The 20,670-nt window shown below is 35.4% G+C and overlaps 1 protein-coding gene across 5 annotated transcripts in view; it reads right to left on the bottom strand.

Moving 5' to 3' along the window:
• The window catches only part of DACH2 (dachshund family transcription factor 2), a 904,655-nt gene that overhangs the window by 416,026 nt on the left and 467,959 nt on the right, over positions 1–20,670 (bottom strand). For all 5 annotated transcript variants that reach the window (XM_082715963.1, XM_082715964.1, XM_082715965.1 and 2 more), the window contains one exon: positions 7,087–7,199. In XM_082715963.1, coding sequence (XP_082572089.1) covers positions 7,087–7,199 — 113 coding nt within the window. The remainder of the gene's footprint in view (positions 1–7,086; positions 7,200–20,670) is intronic.

A 20,670-nucleotide genomic window follows, 5' to 3' on the forward strand; every position in this document is an offset into this window, starting at 1 on the left:
ATGGACAAAACTCAAATCATATAGACCATATTAAAAAATCAACTGGGTGTGATAAACAAAGGGTGTAGTATATAAGTGAAGAATCACTAAATTCTACACCTGAAACTGATATTATATTATATGTAACTACATGGAATTTAAATAAAAACTTGAGGGGTGCTTGGGTGGTTCAGTCAGCTGTCATATAGCTGTCAGCTCTTAATTTGGGCTCAGGTTGCAATCTCAGGGTCATGGGATCAAGCCCTGAGTTGGGCTCCACGCTCGGTGTCAAGTCTGTTTGAGAGCTTCTCTCTCTCCCTCCTGCTCTGTTGCTCCTGCCACTCAAGCTCTCTCTCTCTCTCAAAAAAAAAAAAAAAAAAAAAAAAAAAAAAAAAAAAAATCTTGAAACAACAACAACAAAAAAAAATCAACTGGAATTTGAATAAAAACTTAAATATATCAACTGAATTCTTCATAATTATTTTTAAACAAAATTAATGAATTTAGGTTTAAAATGTTTAGTAAGTATAATGTCAAATGTGAAACATTCTGATAACTAAATTGAGAATTGATTCTTAATTATATTTATGAATAAAGGAGTAAAATGGGATGTCTAATCTTAAAAATAATGAAAAACCAGAATTATTCCTACTTGGTTTTACAGAACATTTTTCTTCTTACATTTGACTATAGGTGAGCAGAATATTCTTGGGCACGTAAAATAAATTCATGTAAATTAAGGAGAGGAATTACTATAGAGCTGGGCATGTTCCTCTTGCTCCTATTTAACTTTTTTTCCACTTTATATCTTTTAGACAGAAGTCCCCATGCCTTTTCCCACTTAATACCTTATCTATTTCTATCATCTCACTCTGGGCACAAGCAAAGACTTAAGAACTGAGGATTTTTCTTTCGATGTCTCTCATTGGGATAAATAAAAGTTGTAGGAGGGAAGGCCAAGGCCTTAATCCAAGGAAGGAGGCATCAAGGAAAGTGAAATATATATGCCAAGTATATTAGGAGGAGGTGAAAGCTTCAAACTGGGTTTTTACATTGTAGTATAAGACATCATAATGTCGAGGAAAGAGTATGGACTCTGGAGTTCAAAAGACCCGTGTTTGAAACCCAGTTCTGCCATTCAATTGTTTTGTGACTTTATGCAAATAATTTAAACTCAATGAGCCATAAAGTTCTCACTTGAAAAATGAAAACAATATCCAAAAGTCTATAAGGAAGATCAAATTAAGTGCATAAAAAAATATGATAAAAACACAGATGGAGGCAAACCATAAGAGTCTCTTAAAAATAGGGAAGAAAATGAGAGTTGTTGGAGGGCAAGTGAGTAGGTGGATGGGGTAACTGTATGATAGGTATTAAGGAGGGCACTTATTGTAATGAGCACTGGGTGTTGTATCCAAGAGAGGAATCACTAAATTCCACCCCTGAAACTAACACTTAACTAGAATTTAAATAAAATCTTGACGTCTTTTATCCATTTCGAGTTTATCTTTGTGTACGATGTAAGAGAATGGTCGAGTTTCATTCTTCTACATATAGCTGTCCAGTTTTCCCAGCACCATTTATTGAAGAGACTTTCTTTTTTCCACTGTATATTTTTTCCTGTTTTGTCGAAGATTATTTGACCATGGAGTTGAGGGTCCATATCTGGGCTCTCTACTCTGTTCCACTGGTCTATGTGTCTGTTTTTATGCCAGTACCATGCTGTCTTGGTGATCACAGCTTTGTAGTAAAGCTTGAAATCAGGTAATGTGATGCCCCCAGTTTTATTTTTGTTTTTCAACATTTCCTTAGTGATTCAGGGTCTATTCTAGTTCCATACAAATTTCTGGATTATTTGCTCCAGCTCTTTGAAAAATACTGGTGGGATTTTGATCGGAATGGCATTAAAAGTATAGATTGCTCTAGGCAGTATAGACATTTTAACAATGCTTATTCTTCCGATCTAAGAGCATGGGACTTCATCAAGACCAAAAGCTTCTGCACAGCAAAGGAAACAGTCAACAAAACAAAGAGGCAACCCACGGAATGGGAGAAAATATTTGCAAATGACAGTACAGACAAAAGGTTGATATACAGGATCTATAAAGAACAAAAAATGCTAAGACTCCACCCCCAAACTACTAGAACTCATATAGCAATTCAGCAACGTGGCAGGATACAAAGTCAATGTGCAGAAATCAATGGCTTTCTTATACACTAACAATGAAAATACAGAAAGGGAAATTAGAGAGTCGATTCCATTTACTATAGCACCAAGAACCATAAGATGCCTGGGAATAAACCTAACAAAAGAGGTAAAGGATCTGTACTTGAGGAACTACAGAACACTCATGAAAGAAATTGAAGAAGACACAAAAAGATGGAAGACCACTCCATACTCTTGGATTGGAAGAATAAACATTGTTAAAATGTCTATACTGCCTAGAGCAATCTATACTTTTAATGCCATTCCGATCAAAATACCACCAGTATTCTTCAAAGAGCTGGAGCAAATAATCCTAAAATTTGTATGGAACCAGAAGAAACCCTGAATCACCAAGGAAATGTTGAAAAAGAAAAACAAAGCTGGGGGCATCACGTTGCCTGATTTCAAGCTTTACTACAAAGCTGTGATCACCAAGACAGCATGGTATTGGCACAAAAACAGACACAGAGACCGGTGGAACAGAGGAAAGAGTCCAGATATGAATCCTCATTTGTATGGTCAAATAATCTTCAACAAAGCAGGAAAGAAGATCCTCTGGAAAAAAGACAGCCTCTTCAATAAATGGCACTGGGGAAATTGGGTAGCTATGTATAGAAGAATAAAACTTGACCATTCTCTTACACCATACAGAAAGCTAAACTCAAAATGGATGATGAACCTCAATGTGACACAGGAATTCATCAAAATCCTAGAGGAGAACATAGACAGTAACCTCTTCAACATCGGCCACAGCAACTTCTTTCAAGACACTTCTCCAAAGGCAAAGGAAACAAAAGCAAAAAAGAACTTTTGGGACTTAATCAAAATCAAAATCTTCTGCACAGCAAAAGAAACAGTCAACAAAACAAAGAGGCAACCCACGGAATGGGAGAAGGTATTACAGACAAAGGGTTGATATCCAAGATCTATAAGGAACTCTTCAAACTCAACACCCAAAAAACAGATATTCATATCAAAAAATGGGCAGAAGACTTGAACAGATACTTCTCCAAGGAAGTCATACAAATGGCTACAGAAACATATGAAAAGATGTTCATCATTAGCCATCAGGGAAATTCAAATTAAAACCACATTGAGATACCACCTGACCAGTTAGAATGGCAGTCACAAGACAGGAAATAACAAATGTTGGAGAGGATGTGAAGAAAGAGGAACCCTTATACACTGTTGGTGTGAATGCAAGTTGGTGCAACCACTTTGGAAACCAGTGTGGAGATTCCTCAAAAATTAAAAAATAGAACTACCCTATGACCCTGTAATTACACTGCTGGGTATTTGCCCCAATGGTACAGATGTAATGAAAAGAAGAGCCATCTGTACTCCAGTGTTCATAGGGGAAATGGCCATAATAGCCAAACTGTGGAAAGAGCCAAGATGCCCTTCAACAGATGAATGGATTAAGAAGGTGTGACCCATATATACAATGGAATATTACTCAGCCATCAGTAAGGATGAATATCCAACTTTTGTATCAGCATGGACAAGACTGGAGGAGATTATGCTGAGTGAAATAAATCAAGCAGAGAAAGTCAATTATTATATTATTTCATTTACTTTTGGAGCATAAGGAATAACACTGAGGACATTAGGAGCAGGAAAGGAAAAGTGAATTGGGGGAAATCAGAGGGGGAGACAAACCATAAGAGATTGTGGACTCTGAGAAGCAAACTGAGGGTTTTAGAGGGGAGGGGGGTGGGGGTATTGGTGAGCCTCTGGTGGGTATTAAAGAGGACATGTATTATATGGTGCACTGGGTGTGATACATAATGAAATTTGGAACACTGAAGCAATAAAATTAAATTTAAAAATAAATAAATAATAAATTAAAAATTAAGAAAAATGAAAAATCATCTCCTCACCCTCAAAGCCTTAACAGTAATTATTTTTACCTATAGCAGCTTTTATAGTTTTTATTGGGGCGCCCAGGTGGCACAGTAGGTTAAGTAGCTGCCTTCAGCTTGGGTCATGATTCCAGGGTCCTGGGATCAAGCCCCACATCGGGCTCCCTGCTCAGGAGGTAGTCTGCTTCTACCTCTCCCTCTGCCTTTTGCTCTTCCTACTTGTACTCTCTTTTTGTCAAATAAGTAAATAAAATCTTTTTAAAAAGATATATATATATATATATAGATAGATAGATATAGATATAGATATACATATCTATATCACATTCTCTCTCTATTTCCAGCTATCTATAGATATATATCTATATCTATATCACATTCTATCACATTCTATCACATTCTATCACATTCTATCACATTCTATCACATTCTCTCTCTATTTCCAGCTATCTATAGATATATATCTATAGATAGCTGGAAATAGAGAGAGAATGTGATCATGTGGAGGGCCAGAGGGAGAAAGAGAAGCAAGCTCCCTGATCTGGAGCTTAATCTCAGGACCCTGAGATTATGACCTAAACTGAAAGCAGATGCTTAACATACTGAGCTACCCAGGCACACCACATAGCATTCCTTTAAAAATTAAACAAAATACTGTGTGAACTGGGATATATAAAGTTTTGAAGCAGAAATGGGGAATCTGGGAGAAGATATTTGCAAATGACAGTACAGATAAAAGGTTGATATCCAGGATCTATAAAGAACCCCTCAAACTCAACACACACAAAACAGACAATAATATCAAAAAATGGGCAGAAGATATGAACAGACACTTCTCCAATGAAGACATACAAATGGCTATCAGACACATGAAAAAAATGTCCATTATCACTACCCATTAGGGAGATTCACATTAAAACCACATTGAGATACCACCTTACATGAAGTAGAATGGCCAAAACTAGCAAGACAGGAAACAACATGTATTGGAGATGATGTGGAGAAAGGGGAACCCTCTTCCACTGTTGGTGGGAATGCAAGTTGGTGCAGCCACTTTGGAGAACAATGTGGAGATTCCTCAAGAAATTAAAAATAGAGCTTCCCTATGACTCTGCAATTGCACTCCTGGGTATTTACCCCAAAGATACAAATGTAGTGAAATGAAGGGCCATCTGTACCCCAATGTTTATAGCAGCAATGGCCACAGTCACCAAATTGTGGAAGGAATGAAGAAAGATGCTCTTCAATGGATGAATGGATAAGGAAGATGTGGTCCATATACACTATGGAGTATTATGCCTCCATCAGAAAGGATGAATACCCAACTTTTGTAGCAACATGGATGGGACTGGAAGAGATTATGCTGAGTGAAATAAGTCAAGCAGAGAGAGTCAATTGTCATATGGTTTAACTTATTTGTGGAGCATAACTAATAGCATGGAGGACAAGGGAAATTAGAGAGGAGAAGGGAGTTGAGGGAAATTGGAAGGGGAGGTGAACCATGAGAGACTATGGACTCTGAAAAACAACCTGAGGGTTTTTAAGGGGTTGGGGATGGGAGGTTGGGGGAGCCAGGTGGTGGGTATTATGGAGGGCATGTATTGCATGGAGCACTGGGTATGGTGCAAAAAACAATGAATACTGTTACACTGAAAAATAAAAAATAAATAAAATAAAAAAGAAATGGGGAATCTGGTTTTCTTCCCCAATTCCATGTGGTGGGAAGATACAATTCCATGTCAGCAGGTAAGGAAAGTCCTTTAACGTCACTTCAGAAACCACTGGTCTACAGGGAAAATCCTAATCTTCTAAACCTGATAAATAAAAAGCTAAGTTCACAAGTTTGCTTTTCTGCACCCTTTCTATTCTAAACATATTTCCTATGAATCTCCTACCTCAAATAGCTTCTGTAGTCTCTTCAGCTTAATTGTTATTCCCCCTAACACACTAGGCTTACTTGGTATTCCCACTAACACACTAGGCTTTATCATGAGTGTTTATCTGCCTGTAGTTTTCTCTATGCCTAGAATGTTTTTCACTGTTTCTCCTCCTGTTCAACATTCAGTCTACAAAACATAGATCCAAAGTTTCCATCTCTCTGTGTATTACCCAACTTACCAAACTGACTTAGTTGTTCACATCTCTGTGATCTTAGAGCAACTGGTATGTACTTTTATTATAGTCTGTATCATATTTTAGTGCAATTATTAGTTTATATGTTCTCTCTACTTCTACTGTTGACAAAGACTGCTACTCATATAATTTTTCATTACTTTAGACATAAAATCCCAAAACAGCGGGTGCTTTATAAAATTTTGTAAGGATAAAGGTATAAAGATCTCATTGTCATTAAATTCCTTTTCATTTTCTACTATGTAGTAACTGCAATAATTTTTAAATTTCAGTTAGAGAAATAGTAAGGTTTTTTTTAATCATTTCATGCACTTTTAATTTTTTTGTAGAGAATAAAAAGGTTCAGTTCTAAAGTATAAAACTATTATTTTTAGGGGAGCACTGTTTATCACAGTGAATTATTATTTAAGACAATGACCATTTGGACGTTCTTCTTTTCTAATCATAAAGCTTCTCTACCAAGGGTACATCTTCTTTGTGCTTTTTAGCCTAGATTAAAACTGGACAAGATACACAAATGTTTAAAACCCTTGCAAAGAAAGAAAAATATACATTACTGAGACATATAAGTAAATAGATGCTCTGTATTCTATAGAAGGCTTTGAGACAAAGTTGGTTTGTCTAGCGCCCCTCATCCCTGCCTCCAGCATACAAAAATACACATACAATAAGGCCTTGAAAGTGATTTCTTGCAAGGAAATGACATTTTTTTAAAGAGTCATGTCCACTTGATTTGAGTCACTAGAGTAACAAAACTGTTTTCAAGAATACTTAAAAATTCAATAATGTAACCTTTAGTACAGCTTGAAAGGCTCTAAAGGACAAGGCAATTAGATCATTATTAGTTTGTTTCTAATGCTGGGCAGCATGAACAGACAAGGCTGATCATCAGATGGGTTTTATTACCTGTTGGAGTGATAAGTCCTGGTGATAAAAGGCTGGGGACTGAATAGGGCAGAAGGCGAGCATTGTCCTGCAACACTCCCAAAGAACGCTTAGGAGGCCTGCCAGGCCTGGAACTGTTGAAAAAAACAAAAACAAAACAGACAAAAACAAAGATTAGGCTAAAAACATGCTCCTTTTGGAAATATCATCAGTTGCAGTATTTGCCTCCTCAACTTAGTTTAATTACCAAGTGATAGAATTTTATTTTAAAGACTATTTTCATTGAGTACCAGAAGACCAATACCTTCCTTTTTACTAAATTTCCCAACATAGTTAGAATTCAGATAGTATAGAATGGAAAATGATTCTCTGCACAGAGGGGTAAAGAGGTAAAGAGATAAGAGATGGAGAATAAGATGTGATTTTTTATTCTTCTTTTTTATTTTTTTAAAGATTTTTTTAAAATTATTTATTTGACAAACAGAGATCACAAGTAGGCAGAGAGGCAGGCAGAGAGAGAGAAGGAGGAAGCAGGCTCCCTGCCAAGCAGAGAGCCCAATCCCAGGACCCTAGGATCACGACCTGAGCCGAAGGCAGAGGCTTTAATCCACTGAGCCACCCAGGCACCCCTATTCTTTTTTTTTTTTTTTTTTTTTTTTTTTAGCATTTCCACAGCTGCCAGGAGACCACCAGGAACAAAGGGCTCCCACTCTCAGTAGATTTTTTTAAATCTACCTACTTTTTAAACCAGGCTGTATAACCAGTGTTAGGGTATGGAGTCAACCACCCCTCAATTAGACAGAGAACACTCGATAATGCAAGTCACACAGCGAGGCTTATTTCCAGCTAGCTGGTGTCCAAGTATCTGCCCAACGCAGCAGGTTTCAACAAGGACCCCGAGTTCTCAGAGCCAAGGGTTTATATAGCATTTTCAAGGCACTTTTTCATAGCTATAGCCATCTCTTGCACCACACTTTGAGAGTTTAACTTTGTTTAGCTTTTCGCCACCCTGGTGTCACTCTGGCAGTTAGGTGAGATTTAGGTTTAGAAGAAATTTAACTTTATTTACATTTCCCTCCGCCTCAGCCTCCTTCAGTTTTAATGTGGGGAGGGCAACATCAGGCCTCAAGGAACTGAGCCATTTGTCCCTGGAAATTAGGCTATTGAGAAGACAGCTTCTTTGTTGTAAATCACTAGGACATTTGTAAACCAAGGGAGACTCCTGTCTTGCAGGATTGAGATCTCTGCAAGTTAACTATTTGTTTTTCATTAACATCTGGTCCCTGTGGCGTAACCACCTAACCGCCCTGGTGGTAGGTGATTAAGTTGTTTTTTCAGGTTTTAGCTAGTTCCTCTTATCTCAAGTCATGCACACAGTGTTGGCCAGTTAGGGACACTCAGAATGGCTTCCTGGCCCTGAGGATGGCCATTCTTATGCTAACCCACTCTTACAGTGCAAGGTGCCATGTTTTGCTTTGCCAAGATGGCTGTACTTATGTCAGGGCTAGACTTGAGGTGGGTACAGCCTTTTCTTGGCCTCCACACCTGGAGCTGGTTTCTGGAAGTTGTTTTTAAGTCCCCTGGGGGAAGGGGAGCAGGGACAGTTTAAGGGTTAAACAACAAAGTTATTGTTTAACCTCAATGGAAGCCTCTGGCTAAAATAAAAATATAAAATAGGTCCTTACACCAGCAGTGCACTCCCCTGGAGTGGCTGTACTAACAAAACCTGCCCTGTTTGTTATGTAGGCTGTTTTTTCTCACTGATTTATTAGTGCTTTTAACTGATGAGTTGAGGCTAAACTTATAGCATTAACCTGATCTATTCCATTTGCACATTCTTCACCGTGGTATGAGCAGCTCAGGAATTGCAGTTACAATTGTTAATCCATAAAATAAAAAGTCAGTATCTGGCTTCTATGACTCTAATACAGTCAGTGTACTGACTGTATTATTTGTATCATTTGGACACTGTCACCACAATGAAGAGACTTAAGTCATTGAACATTAGGATCAAGTTTTTTCTCAAGTCATCCATTATGTCTCCTATATTACTTTCTAAAGTTCCCCAAGATATTTCCATTGCTTTTTGTAAAAATGCAGTTTAAAAGCTGAATAATAGGGTTTTTGACAAAATACTAAACCACTATTTTAAATAACCCAAGCCACATAAAACTATAGACTCAGATAGAGAACATTTCCAAAAATGACCTTTGGTTCACAAAAAAAGTTTAAGTTAAACCTTACTCTATCAATTTTACAGTAGCAAAGTGCTCCATCAATGTAAGACAAACAGAGCTTTTTAAATGAAGACTACTTCTAGCAATCTTACACAGAGATACCATTACCCAATTCATTTTTCACACACTGTGCTGGTGTTATTTTCTTTTATTACATCAATATTGTATATCAGTCTAGCATGAAAGATTCTGTTTTTCTCATTCAGTGTTTCAATTTTATAAACTGACTCTCCCCTGCTTCTTTCTACTTGATTCTGAGCCATAACTTATTTTATTTAATTCAGGATTGTTATCCTGTTTGCCCTTACCTTGTTTTATGGCTTCCACTTTTAAGGAAGAGATAAGAGAAGAGCTATTTACTTCAAATGCCCTAAAGGATCCCAAGATTATTGAACAATGTTCATCAATGTATATCCAGTCATTAGAAGTTAAATAATCATCACCAAACCTGTATAGTAAGTGGTTCTTTGTCTTTTCATTTGACAGAAAACAAGCCTACCAACTTTATTCAAGTCTACCCTATTACTTTGTACTTTTTCCAATGTAAACATTGCAGCACTGTCTTCATACTCAGCATCACTTTCAGACTGAATCCCGAGTTAGGCAGCTTGATGTTCCTTATATTTCCATATAATGAGCCAGTTGTTGACAGTGCACATTGAAATTTGTTCCAAATTTCTAGGTAAGCTCACAATTTGAAGTAGCTCTTTTCTAATAAGCTGACTCAGGTTTGAGAGGCATTAAAGATTTCTCAGGTGGTTCTACCTTAAATTCCAAGATTTGAAAAAAAAAATTGGCAAAATTTCCCACCATCAGATCTATATTGGAAAATTCATGGCTTATGTAATAAATGGCTTGGTAGTATTTACCACATATGTTATAAACCAATAGGACCATATTCTCCATCCTAACATCTTTTTCAGTTGGTTGGCTGGTACGATTAATTGAGTCTTCCCAGCAAGAACGTATGCTCTGAGAAGGTTGTTTATATCTCTGGGTTTGTCACTGCATCCTGAGCAATTCTAATGGTATCTACACACATCAGGGCTCAGTAAATGGTTAATTAACTCAGTTAATAAGATATATTTCACTGTTGCTACAGTTTCCAAATATCCTTAAATTGCTCTATTCTCCCTGACTACATGAATAGAAAATTGGTTGCATCATTTAATCATCCGATAATCGTTTTTAAGTCTTGGACTCCACAATAATTATAGGAGCTTCAAAATATGATCCACTTGAATCTGACTAGGTACAAGATTAAAGAAGTTTAGATGTCACTATGTACAAGGTTAAAGAAGGGTAGATGTCACTTAATACCACAAGAACCACTTGAGAACTAAAGGTCCCTGGAGTTATGCATATGCAGTGACAATATCACTTATTCAATCATCCAGTAAACACTTTATCATTCAGTAAACAAACATGCTCTAGGTGCGCAACCACTGTTTGTCTGGCATGGTATTAAATATAAGGATTATAGAGATTAAAATGGAAGCTTGACAAAGGTAGCAGTTTTGGTCTCTTTGTTTATTGATATAATGTGAACACCTAGAATGGCTTCTATTTTTTAGGAGTTTATGGTCTAGTGATAGAGATGTGTTTCTGACCTGTTGTTTAAAATTTTGATTAACTCTTTAGTTTGATATCCAAACTTAAAGTTATCAGTGAGCAAACATCACATTCAGATGCCTTTGTTTCTATTCTTGGAAAGAATACTTGGATCCCTAGAATAAATTAATTAGAATCAAATTTCTAAAACTGTTTTATAATCAATAAAGTTCCATACTAATAGAAGATAGTTTTGTTAAAAAAAAAAGAAGACAGTTTTATTTTTATCTTTAGGCCTAATGATCCTCTCTAGTAAGAAACTCCTAGCACTCCTAGCACAAGTTCCTGTATTTTTGTAAATTTAAATTCAATTAGCTGATATGTAGTACATCATTAGTTTCTGATGTAGTGATCAGTAATTCATCAATTGCATATAATACCCAGGGCTCATCACATCTTGTGCCCTCCTTAATGCTGCATTTTTTTTCAAAGAACACAAGCCTAACATGATGCCAGACTATGGAGGACACTGTAGAAAGTTGGAAAAGATCATTCATAATGTATGATCCTCTTATACTTCTTATCTTTAAGAGCTTTATTAGCATCAGGCAGATATTTACATATTAATCAGGACAAATAAACAAATAACAAACAATGAGAAAATTGTTATTTGGATGACAATTTAATCAGCATAGGCTGAAAGGTCCATCATTGCAGCATCCTATCTCTGCTGAAATATTTACTGTGTTACTGATTTCAGTAATGCTTTATTTTACAGGAAACAAATAACCATGTAATTACTCTTTGATTGAATGATAATTGCTTGTTGGAAATTATTTGTTTTCTGTTTAATTACAAAGTTATTTGCACTCTGTAAAATAAAACAGCTTTAAAAAAATTTCCCACCCAAATGACTCAGTGGTTGTATCACCCTTGAACACCATAAACAAAAGTTAAGGTACAAGGCACACAACCCAATAAAGCCAAGTTTTTAATAAATAACTCAGGTAAATCTTTAAGAGTTTCAGATTATAGAGTCAACATTAGATTACACCTAATTAATGAGTGGTTTATAGGGAAATTATATAAAAAAATCAAGATTTTCTTTCAGTCTAGGTCATTCTTTAAGATAATTTATCCTGATATGTATTTTAGCTTTATTCTGTAAACTTCTTTAGAAGAAATAAGTCAGCTTCCTGAGATAAAAGATAAACCAACTCGAAATATATATCTGCACTACTTCATATTTATGTACTTGAAGTGGATTATCATCAGAGCATTACCTCACAGTTTATAAACTTCATAGACTTGATGGTTTCCTAAGAGGGAAATTCAACAGGTCTTCTGGTATCAGTAAGATATATCCAAGAAATATCTGTTCCATGGGGTAATAGATAATGTAACTAATATTTTGTTCATTAAGATTTTGCAGTTTCACTGTTGGAGTTATTTTTCCCTCATGTTAGCTGCCATTTGTATATGAATCAAGGAATAAGCAACAGAGTAAGGTGATTTTGTTTTTTCAAAGAATAAAAGTCTTATTAATAAATTAGTGATGACATGAGCTTACAGGATATTTAATACCAAACATATAGTCAGTATATGATTTAGTGAGGAATCACAAGTCACGTCATCCTTTCCAATGAGAGCTTGGCTTACTACTTTTAAAGAAATACTTGTAACATTCTGGGACAAACTGAGCAAATTGCTGAAGGTATGAGAGTACTCCTCTGAATTTAAATGTGCTTTTCAAATTAAATAAGAATCTTTTTGCCAGAACAATAAAACTTTTAATTGCATCACAGATTAATAATAATCTCTTAGGACCGACATTTATTACAACATTTCAAGGATGCCGGTAGTAGTTAAACTGTACCTGACCTTTCAGTGTTTATGAAGAGAAACAAAGTCTGACCTCACAGCAACCTGAATCCATCTTCTCTCAGTGTTGGCAAACTGATAATTTGTCTAACTATTGCACTGGATTGTATTCCCCACCAGATCAAAGGCAGCAGCAACCAATTCATCAAGTGGGATAAAGTCATCCATGAAAAATGGGCAATTAACATTAATCATATATAAAATTGTTCAAGTTGATAACTAGAACCTGGTCACTATGGTAACTCTCATAAAATGGTCCTTATGTTAAGCTGGGCATCAACTAGCCCTTGGTTCATGGGAACTTAAAGTGTGGCTCATCATTTCCCTAGGAGCTATCAATATACAAAGAACAAAAAACAAACAACAACAACAAAAAAACCCCACCAACCAGAAGCAAGACCACTTATATACCATTATCATTTACTTTTTTTTTCAGTTGTTTGTTTGTTTTAGTGTAGTTGATACATAATAGTCTAAGGTATACCTTTTTCAGTTCTTATAGGCAATCCAAAACTCAAATTTGTATATGTTAAACTCATCATCACCAGCACTTCATTGGAGTTAGGGAAGTTATGGAAATTATCTTTAATATAAGACCACTTGTTAGTGGGTCAAATATTACAGTATCGGGGATCATGTAGATCAATCTGTTTATGCATTTATCTTATAATTGTGATTAATTGAATTATTTATATCTATTATCTTAAATTATATTCTTTAATTTCCTTGCCAATGGTGAGTTTCTGTTTTTCCTTCAGTAAAAAAAGAAATCTGATGTAATAGACAATTTAAGGGTTGACTACTCATTTGATAGAAAGTATGACGGTGAAGCTATTTTATACTTCATTTACCTTACTCTGTTCCCTATTTAAATTAAATGTGCCCCAGGCCTGGTTTTTAGCACCTTTAAAACAAGTTTAATTTTTGTCATAAATTAAATTAATTCTAATAAAGATTTTAATATAATTAATAAAGATTATATAACAGAAATGTTGGCATATGGCTTTAATTCTTAGTGGCTTCTTTTTGTTCCACTTGTGTAATTTCTATTAACTTCAGTGGAATCAATATACCTTAGTAAATCTTAGAGTAAATCAAATTAAATAAACATTTCCCCTTCTAAAGTGTATCATATCCCTGTCAAATACTTTTTTTCCTAAGGAAAGGCATTCTTGAATTCAAAAAGTATATCATTGTGCAAAACCTTTGATATTAAGAGAATGGATAAGAAGTTAACATTCATATTTGGATATATTCTGCTAGTATTTCAAATTCAACATATGCCTCCCCAAATCCCACTCTCCAATCCTCCCTTATCTTGTCATTAGTACAGGCATGCTCTCCTATTGATTGCTGAAACTACAAACTTGAGGGCAATTTTGATCCTCCCTCAAGACACCTGGGAGATTCAGTCAGTTAAGCATCTTCCTTCAACTCAGGTCATGATCCCAGGGTCCTGGAATCAAGTCCTGCATCAGGCTCCTTGCTCAGCAGGGAGTCTGCTTCTCCCTCTGCCTGCTCTGTTTGTTCTGCCTGCAGCTTTCCCTGCTTCTGCTCTCCCTCTCTGACAAATAAGTGAATAAATACATCTTAAAAAAATTGTTGATCCTCCCTCTTCTCCCTTAGTTTTCAGTCTCCAATATCTTTGCTGCATTGCAGTATGTGTTGCAGATTTCCATCTCCATCTATTGCTAATTCCCTAATTTCGGCCCTCATCACTTCATGCCCAGGTTATTTATTTATTTATTTTTATTTTTTTATAAACATATATTTTTATCCCCATAGGTTATTTTTAATGGTTCACTTCATTGTTATAATTCATTCCTTGTAAACTATCCTGTGAAATTTGGTGAAACATTCCTTTAATTATGTCATCTTTTGCTCTAGAACCTTCAATACTTCCAGACCGCATATAAAACAAAGTCTAAATGCCTAAGCCAGGCAATCTCCTCAAATATATATTTCTTCCCTTTCTCTAATTACTTCTTAAATGAGTCTTCTATTCCAACTGGAAGAGTTGCTTTACTGTCTGCTAAACATAGTATTTGACTCTAGAACCCTTTAACTGTGAAACATTTTCAAGGTATCAGTTTCTTGGAGACATACTTTAAGTTCCACTGCCTTGGGAAAGTTGCAGTATAACCTGCTGTAACTGCTGCTGCTTTTCTGAAAGGCCACTGACTTTTACTTTGTATCATCATTTATAGGTATTCTTAAATGGTTAACACAAAGGCCACTTTAGTGAACCTGTTCCAAATAGCCAAAATACTGTTTTGTTTTTGTTTGTTTTGTTTTGTTTTGTTTTAGGTCTGGCAAATGAAGTCTCATTGGTTATTTTCACAGTCTGTATATAATACTACAATGATCTCAGTAGTTAACATTTCAAATTTGAATGTCAATCAGAAAATAGAGGAACATGACCTTAATATCACAACTCAGGAGAGCTTAGGAAGTTGAGCAAGACCTTTAGGAATGCAATCACTATTAACCTGATTGCATTAGTCTCTACAGGTAGGGATATAGCCTGGAAGTACACATTCAATTGATAAACAAAAGTGCCAGGGTTTTTTTGTTTGTTTGTTTTTTGTTGTTTTTGTTTTTGCTGATTTTTTAAAATTTTGCATGAACAAATACTAACAAATCATACAAAATAATAATGTAAACAATCTTAGATATTCAGTGTTTTGTAGTAGAAAGCACTAGAAGTGAAATCTGAGTTCTAATTCCAGTTGTGGTAGGAAGAATTCTAAAATTCCCCTCCATCCTGAGAGACTTCTAGGCAAAATCACCAGAACTGTGAATGTATTATAGCTGAGGTCGTTACAATTACATGGCAAAACGGATCTTGCACTTGTGATTAAGTTAACTAACCAGGCAACTTGATTTAATCAAGGAGAAGATTATCTAGATGGATCCAATCCTTTAAAAACAGAAAGGAAGTGCCAGAACATACCATTCCTGATTTGAGGATAGAAAAAGCCATGTATCGAGGAATGCATGTAGTTTCTAGAAGCCAAGTGCAATCCTGGGCTGACAGTCAGCAAGAAAATAGACATGCAAACCCTAAAATTGAACTACATTCTGCCAAAAACTTCAATGTGAATAGATTCTTACCAAAATCTTCCAGATTAAGAGCCTAGCCTATCAGCCCTTGATTTCAACCTTCCAACACTCTAAGAACCCACTCAAGCCTCTCTAGATTTCTGATATATAGAACTGTGAGATAATAAATTAATGTTGTTTTGAGTTGCTAAATTTGAGGCAATTGGTTATACAACAGAAAACTAGTTCACCAGTTCTGCCATTATTGAGATAAGTGATCTCAAGCAAATTACATGACTATTCTAGATGTGCTTTCTCACTTTAAGATTAGAGATGTAAACTAAATATGAATCTGATCATTAGAACTATGTTATATTTCTGGTCTAATTCAGATAATTCATTAACTTCAAAGTATGCACAGTTTTCCTCTTTCTCATCTGTATATTTTAGCTTATATTTTAAGTTACATTAAGTTTCTGGATTGATTCTATGGAAAATTACCCAAAAAAAGAACAAAATGTGTGCATAATGTCATAGTATTATCCTCACCTGATAGTTGTGTGTAATTGGTCAATATATATGAATACTGGTTTGGAAAGTTGAAAGTGCTGTACAACTTGAAAATTCTGATACTGCAACATGGATGATCCTTGAGGACATTATGCTGTGAGAAATAAGGCAATCACAAAAAGACAAATATTGTATAATTCTACATATATGAGGTAAATATATAGTGAACTTATGAAAATAGAAAGTAGAAAGGTGTTTTCCTGGGGCCAGGGAAGGGGTGGGAGGCGGGGGATGCGGAGTTATTCGATAGGTATAGAGTTTTAGTTTTGCAACATGAAAAAGTTCTAAATAGGAACTGGGGTGGCTCAGTGGGTTAAGCCTCTGTCTTCGGCTCAGGTCATGATCTCAGGGTCTTGGGATCAAGGCGCGCATTGGGCTCTCTGCTCAGCGGGGAGCCTGCTTCCTCCCCTCTCTCTCTCTCTCTCTGCCTGCCTTTCTGCCTACTTTTGATCTCTGTCTGTCAAATAAATAAATAAAAATCTTAAAAAAAAGAAAAGTTCTACAAATCTGTTGACAACAATGTGAATATAGCTAGCACTACTTCATTGTACACTTGAAATGGTTAATACTGTACTAGAATGTATTTTACCACAATTTTTAAGGTGCTATACAAATATAAGGAATATTGTTACTCTGCTTGCAGTTATTAATACTTAAAATTTCCATGGAAATCATTTTGAATGTCAAAAAAATTCTATCCAAAGAGATACTCTGTCATTTACATATCAGAAAAGTAGAATTCTCATCTGAATGTTAGTGCTAAAAGAATTACCAACTCTCCCAACCATCTCCTACCACATACTTCATTTACATCCCAAGAAGTCCTTACTACTAAAGCATTAATTCTAGAGTTCAAGCTTTATATTTTAATTTCACAATTCTAAGTATTCTTAAGGCAACTGAAATATATGTTTAGACATACATAGATTTCATTCTCATTATTTTCCCTTTCCCATCCCTTACTTTGGCAGGAAAACATTTTTTAGGCATTTCTTATCACCACAAAAAACTTTGCCCCACATCTCTTTACTGTTTTGAAATAATTACAATTTTCATCAAAGAAAGAATAGATCAGTTCACAGGAAATAGAGAACTCAATTCTAATTTTTTTGTTGTAGATTGCGGCATGATTATGAACAAGTTGCTAGAATTTAATAAATGGGAATGGAGAGTTTTAAGTTTTCTATGGCAGTGGACATGTTTATGACTAACTAGATGGTCTCATAACGTTCTCTGCCCTCCCTCACTTTCATTTTGAAGTCAGATAAATTTGGATAGATTCAAATGCAACAAGTAAATCTTGAGACAGAGCTGCCTGCTTACAGAAAAATATACTTTTCCAAAAAGTCATTTTTCTCCATAAATCATGGTTTCCACAAGGCAGCACATTTTGATAGGCCAGCAATGTACTGTGAAATCAGTTTGTGACTCTGAGAAATGCAACCTCTCTATGCTTCAGTTTCATTTCTGTTCTGAGATGATTTGATTGACGGAATTAAGAGGAATTAGAAATTCTTTTCTCTAACATCCTCCATAATTCAGTAATGTGCAAGAAGGGGAAAAGAAGCAGCCAATGTGTGAACTTCTTTAAGCAGAATTTTCCAATATAAATAGATTCTTATTTTATAAGTAGTGGTGTGTGACATCATACAATTACTTTGATAATGTTTTAATAGGAGTATCCCTGAAGCCATTTTATCCTTTTTTTAAAGCTGTTCTAAGTCAAAAACATTATCACATTACTTAACTCCTCAAAAATATCCTTTTACCTCACTGTCTTCAAGCAAACAAAATTGCCAAATCCCAGAGCTGGCAAAGATTATTTTCCTATTTTCCTCTAGATTCCCCTCTTCCTTATAAGAGAGAAACTTCTCCTAAAATCATGGTATTTTCCTCCATAATCATAACTTATGTCTTTAACCATAGAAAAAAATTAAGTCAATGTAATTTGCATAACTGACAGTCTGCTTTTTAATATTCCTTCACAAGTACATTTGATTCCCACAAGAATGTTTTACCACTTTCTGAATGAAATGAAATTAATAACACCTACAAGTAGTGTGAGTCTCCATTTCAGGTGAGAATCTCTTTGATACCACTAATGATGAGTTGATCCTATAGTTCCTACTAGCAACAAGACAAGGTTGCAAAAAGGGCAAACCTTTTTTTTTTTTCCCTTGAGGTAGATCCTTTTTCTTATAATTCAACTGTCAATACCCTAAAGGTTACTTTTTTTTTTCTTTTCTCCCTCTGATAGGACTTCACAACAACCTAAACCCTAATCCCAGTCCTAGACTTAATATTGAAATTTAGTTGTGAACTGAATACCCTGCCAATCCTGATAATAGACAGAGTTCCCTATTCTGGCCATAGATGGCCACTTTCCCAACCTTAGTCATGCACAGAACCCTAAGTCAGGCCACAGACAGCCATGTGTATGGCCAGAGTCACCACTATTAAGGATAACTTAATGTTCACAGTACGGAGCAGAGGAAAGGAGAAAATGAGAAAGGAGAAGTGGGAGGTCATTGTGCATGTCTTTTCAAGGATGGGTAGGAGGCATTTTTATTATGAAATATAATACATTCATTTCCGTTTCCTAACAACAGGATGCCAATCAGCAGACTATAATTCAAAGATCCATCTTCTTTGTTATAAAGGAGTTGGGAACAGTGGGAGGCAGGAGGAGTTCCCAGCAAGAGGTGGAACTGGCAGTGTGGTTTGAGGATGAGGAAACCACACCTACAGAAGGAGGAACCTCAAAAAGTCTGCCTTTCTTCTTACATTTTCTCTGAAGCAGGGATTTATCCTACTGCAGCAGTTGCTGTTTTGTTTGTTTGCTTGTTTGTTTGCTTCTGTTTTAACTCCTAGTGTCAGAGGGAAAAAATTCAAATCATACTTCATGTTCTTGAATTAAACAAAGCTTATTCCATACACAAAACATTGACAATAGAAAAATAATCAGGGCAGACAGTAGAAAAATTAATCAGTCCAGAAACAAGCTTATCTCTATGTTATCTTTGGATTCAAATATTGTACAGGCCTTTAAGAATAGGATAGGCTTTTATGTACACATTCCAGAGGGCTAAGCCCGCAGCACAGTTCAAGGTTAGAAAATGTACTGCTACAGCTTAATGTGGAAAACCATAGTTTTACTGTGAGAAAATGAACATATACTAACTCTAATGTTCACTGTTTAATACTTGATGCCATAAAATGTATCCCCACATACAGGGAGGGAAAAGGAGTAAGAAATTTAAAAACCTTTTCAACATTTAGATGAGGGAATTTTATTTATAAATAAGAAATAAGTGTATATGTTTATTCTGTGTTTTTGTTTTTTCTTTGTATCATGCCTTCATCTAGTCCATTACTCTTATATTAATATTATTATAATTATTTTACTAGAAAATGCATTCTGTGAAATAATCTCACAGTGTATGTACTCATTGTCTTCGGACTTTCTGGGTGTTATTTATGCTATGTTTTGAGGAAATGCTATTTTCTGGCTTAACAGACCTAAACAATAACAAATATGCTGTTAAATAATACCCCCTCAAGGCAGGAGAAGTTAGATAGAAATAAACATTTCTACCCTAAAATTGAAAGTTTTTCATCACTGATAACTTTTTCCAAGATATATTCAACTAACATACTCCCATTATTAATTGCTAAATACAATTGAAAGATTATCCTAAGCAGTAAAAACTTGTTAATTATTTCACCTTTTTTAGAAAAAAATAATTTCCAGGTCAAAATCATGGAAGATTAAAGTTCTTAAACACTTTTGGCAATTTAACCCCATCAGTGGGACATACAGAGAACACTGTAACATTCACCTCCAGAAAGAGCTAGTGATGACCCTTACTCTAACACTCCTTCCATTATCAGAGCAGCAAGACATTCCCTGAAAGTGTACAGCAATTTCCTCCTTTTAGGTATCACAGGAATGTAAATTAAATTCATCTCAGCACCATAGTTAAGTGAGCAGTTTGTCCCACTCTGCCTATTGTAAAAACTTAGAAGTAAATAAACTATAGTTACTTGTCTAGACTCTGAATTTCTTGTTGATGGAGACTGTATCTTATTGTATATGTATCGCATGTTTGTTTCTAACATAGTTCTTGGTACAAAGTAAACATCAACTAGGAGGGAAGGAAGGAAGGAAAGAAGGAAGAAGGAAGTGATGGAAGGAGGGATAAGAGAATTATTTTTAATAATTTTAATAATTTTTTGCCAGAATACTTTGTACCATGCCATTTAAGCATTTTTGTGAATTTCCTTTGAAACTTTGGAGGTAGAAATAAGATCTAAATACATTCAT

The sequence above is a fragment of the Mustela nivalis genome, assembly GCF_964662115.1.
Source record: "Mustela nivalis genome assembly, chromosome: X".
NCBI lineage: Eukaryota > Metazoa > Chordata > Mammalia > Carnivora > Mustelidae > Mustela > Mustela nivalis.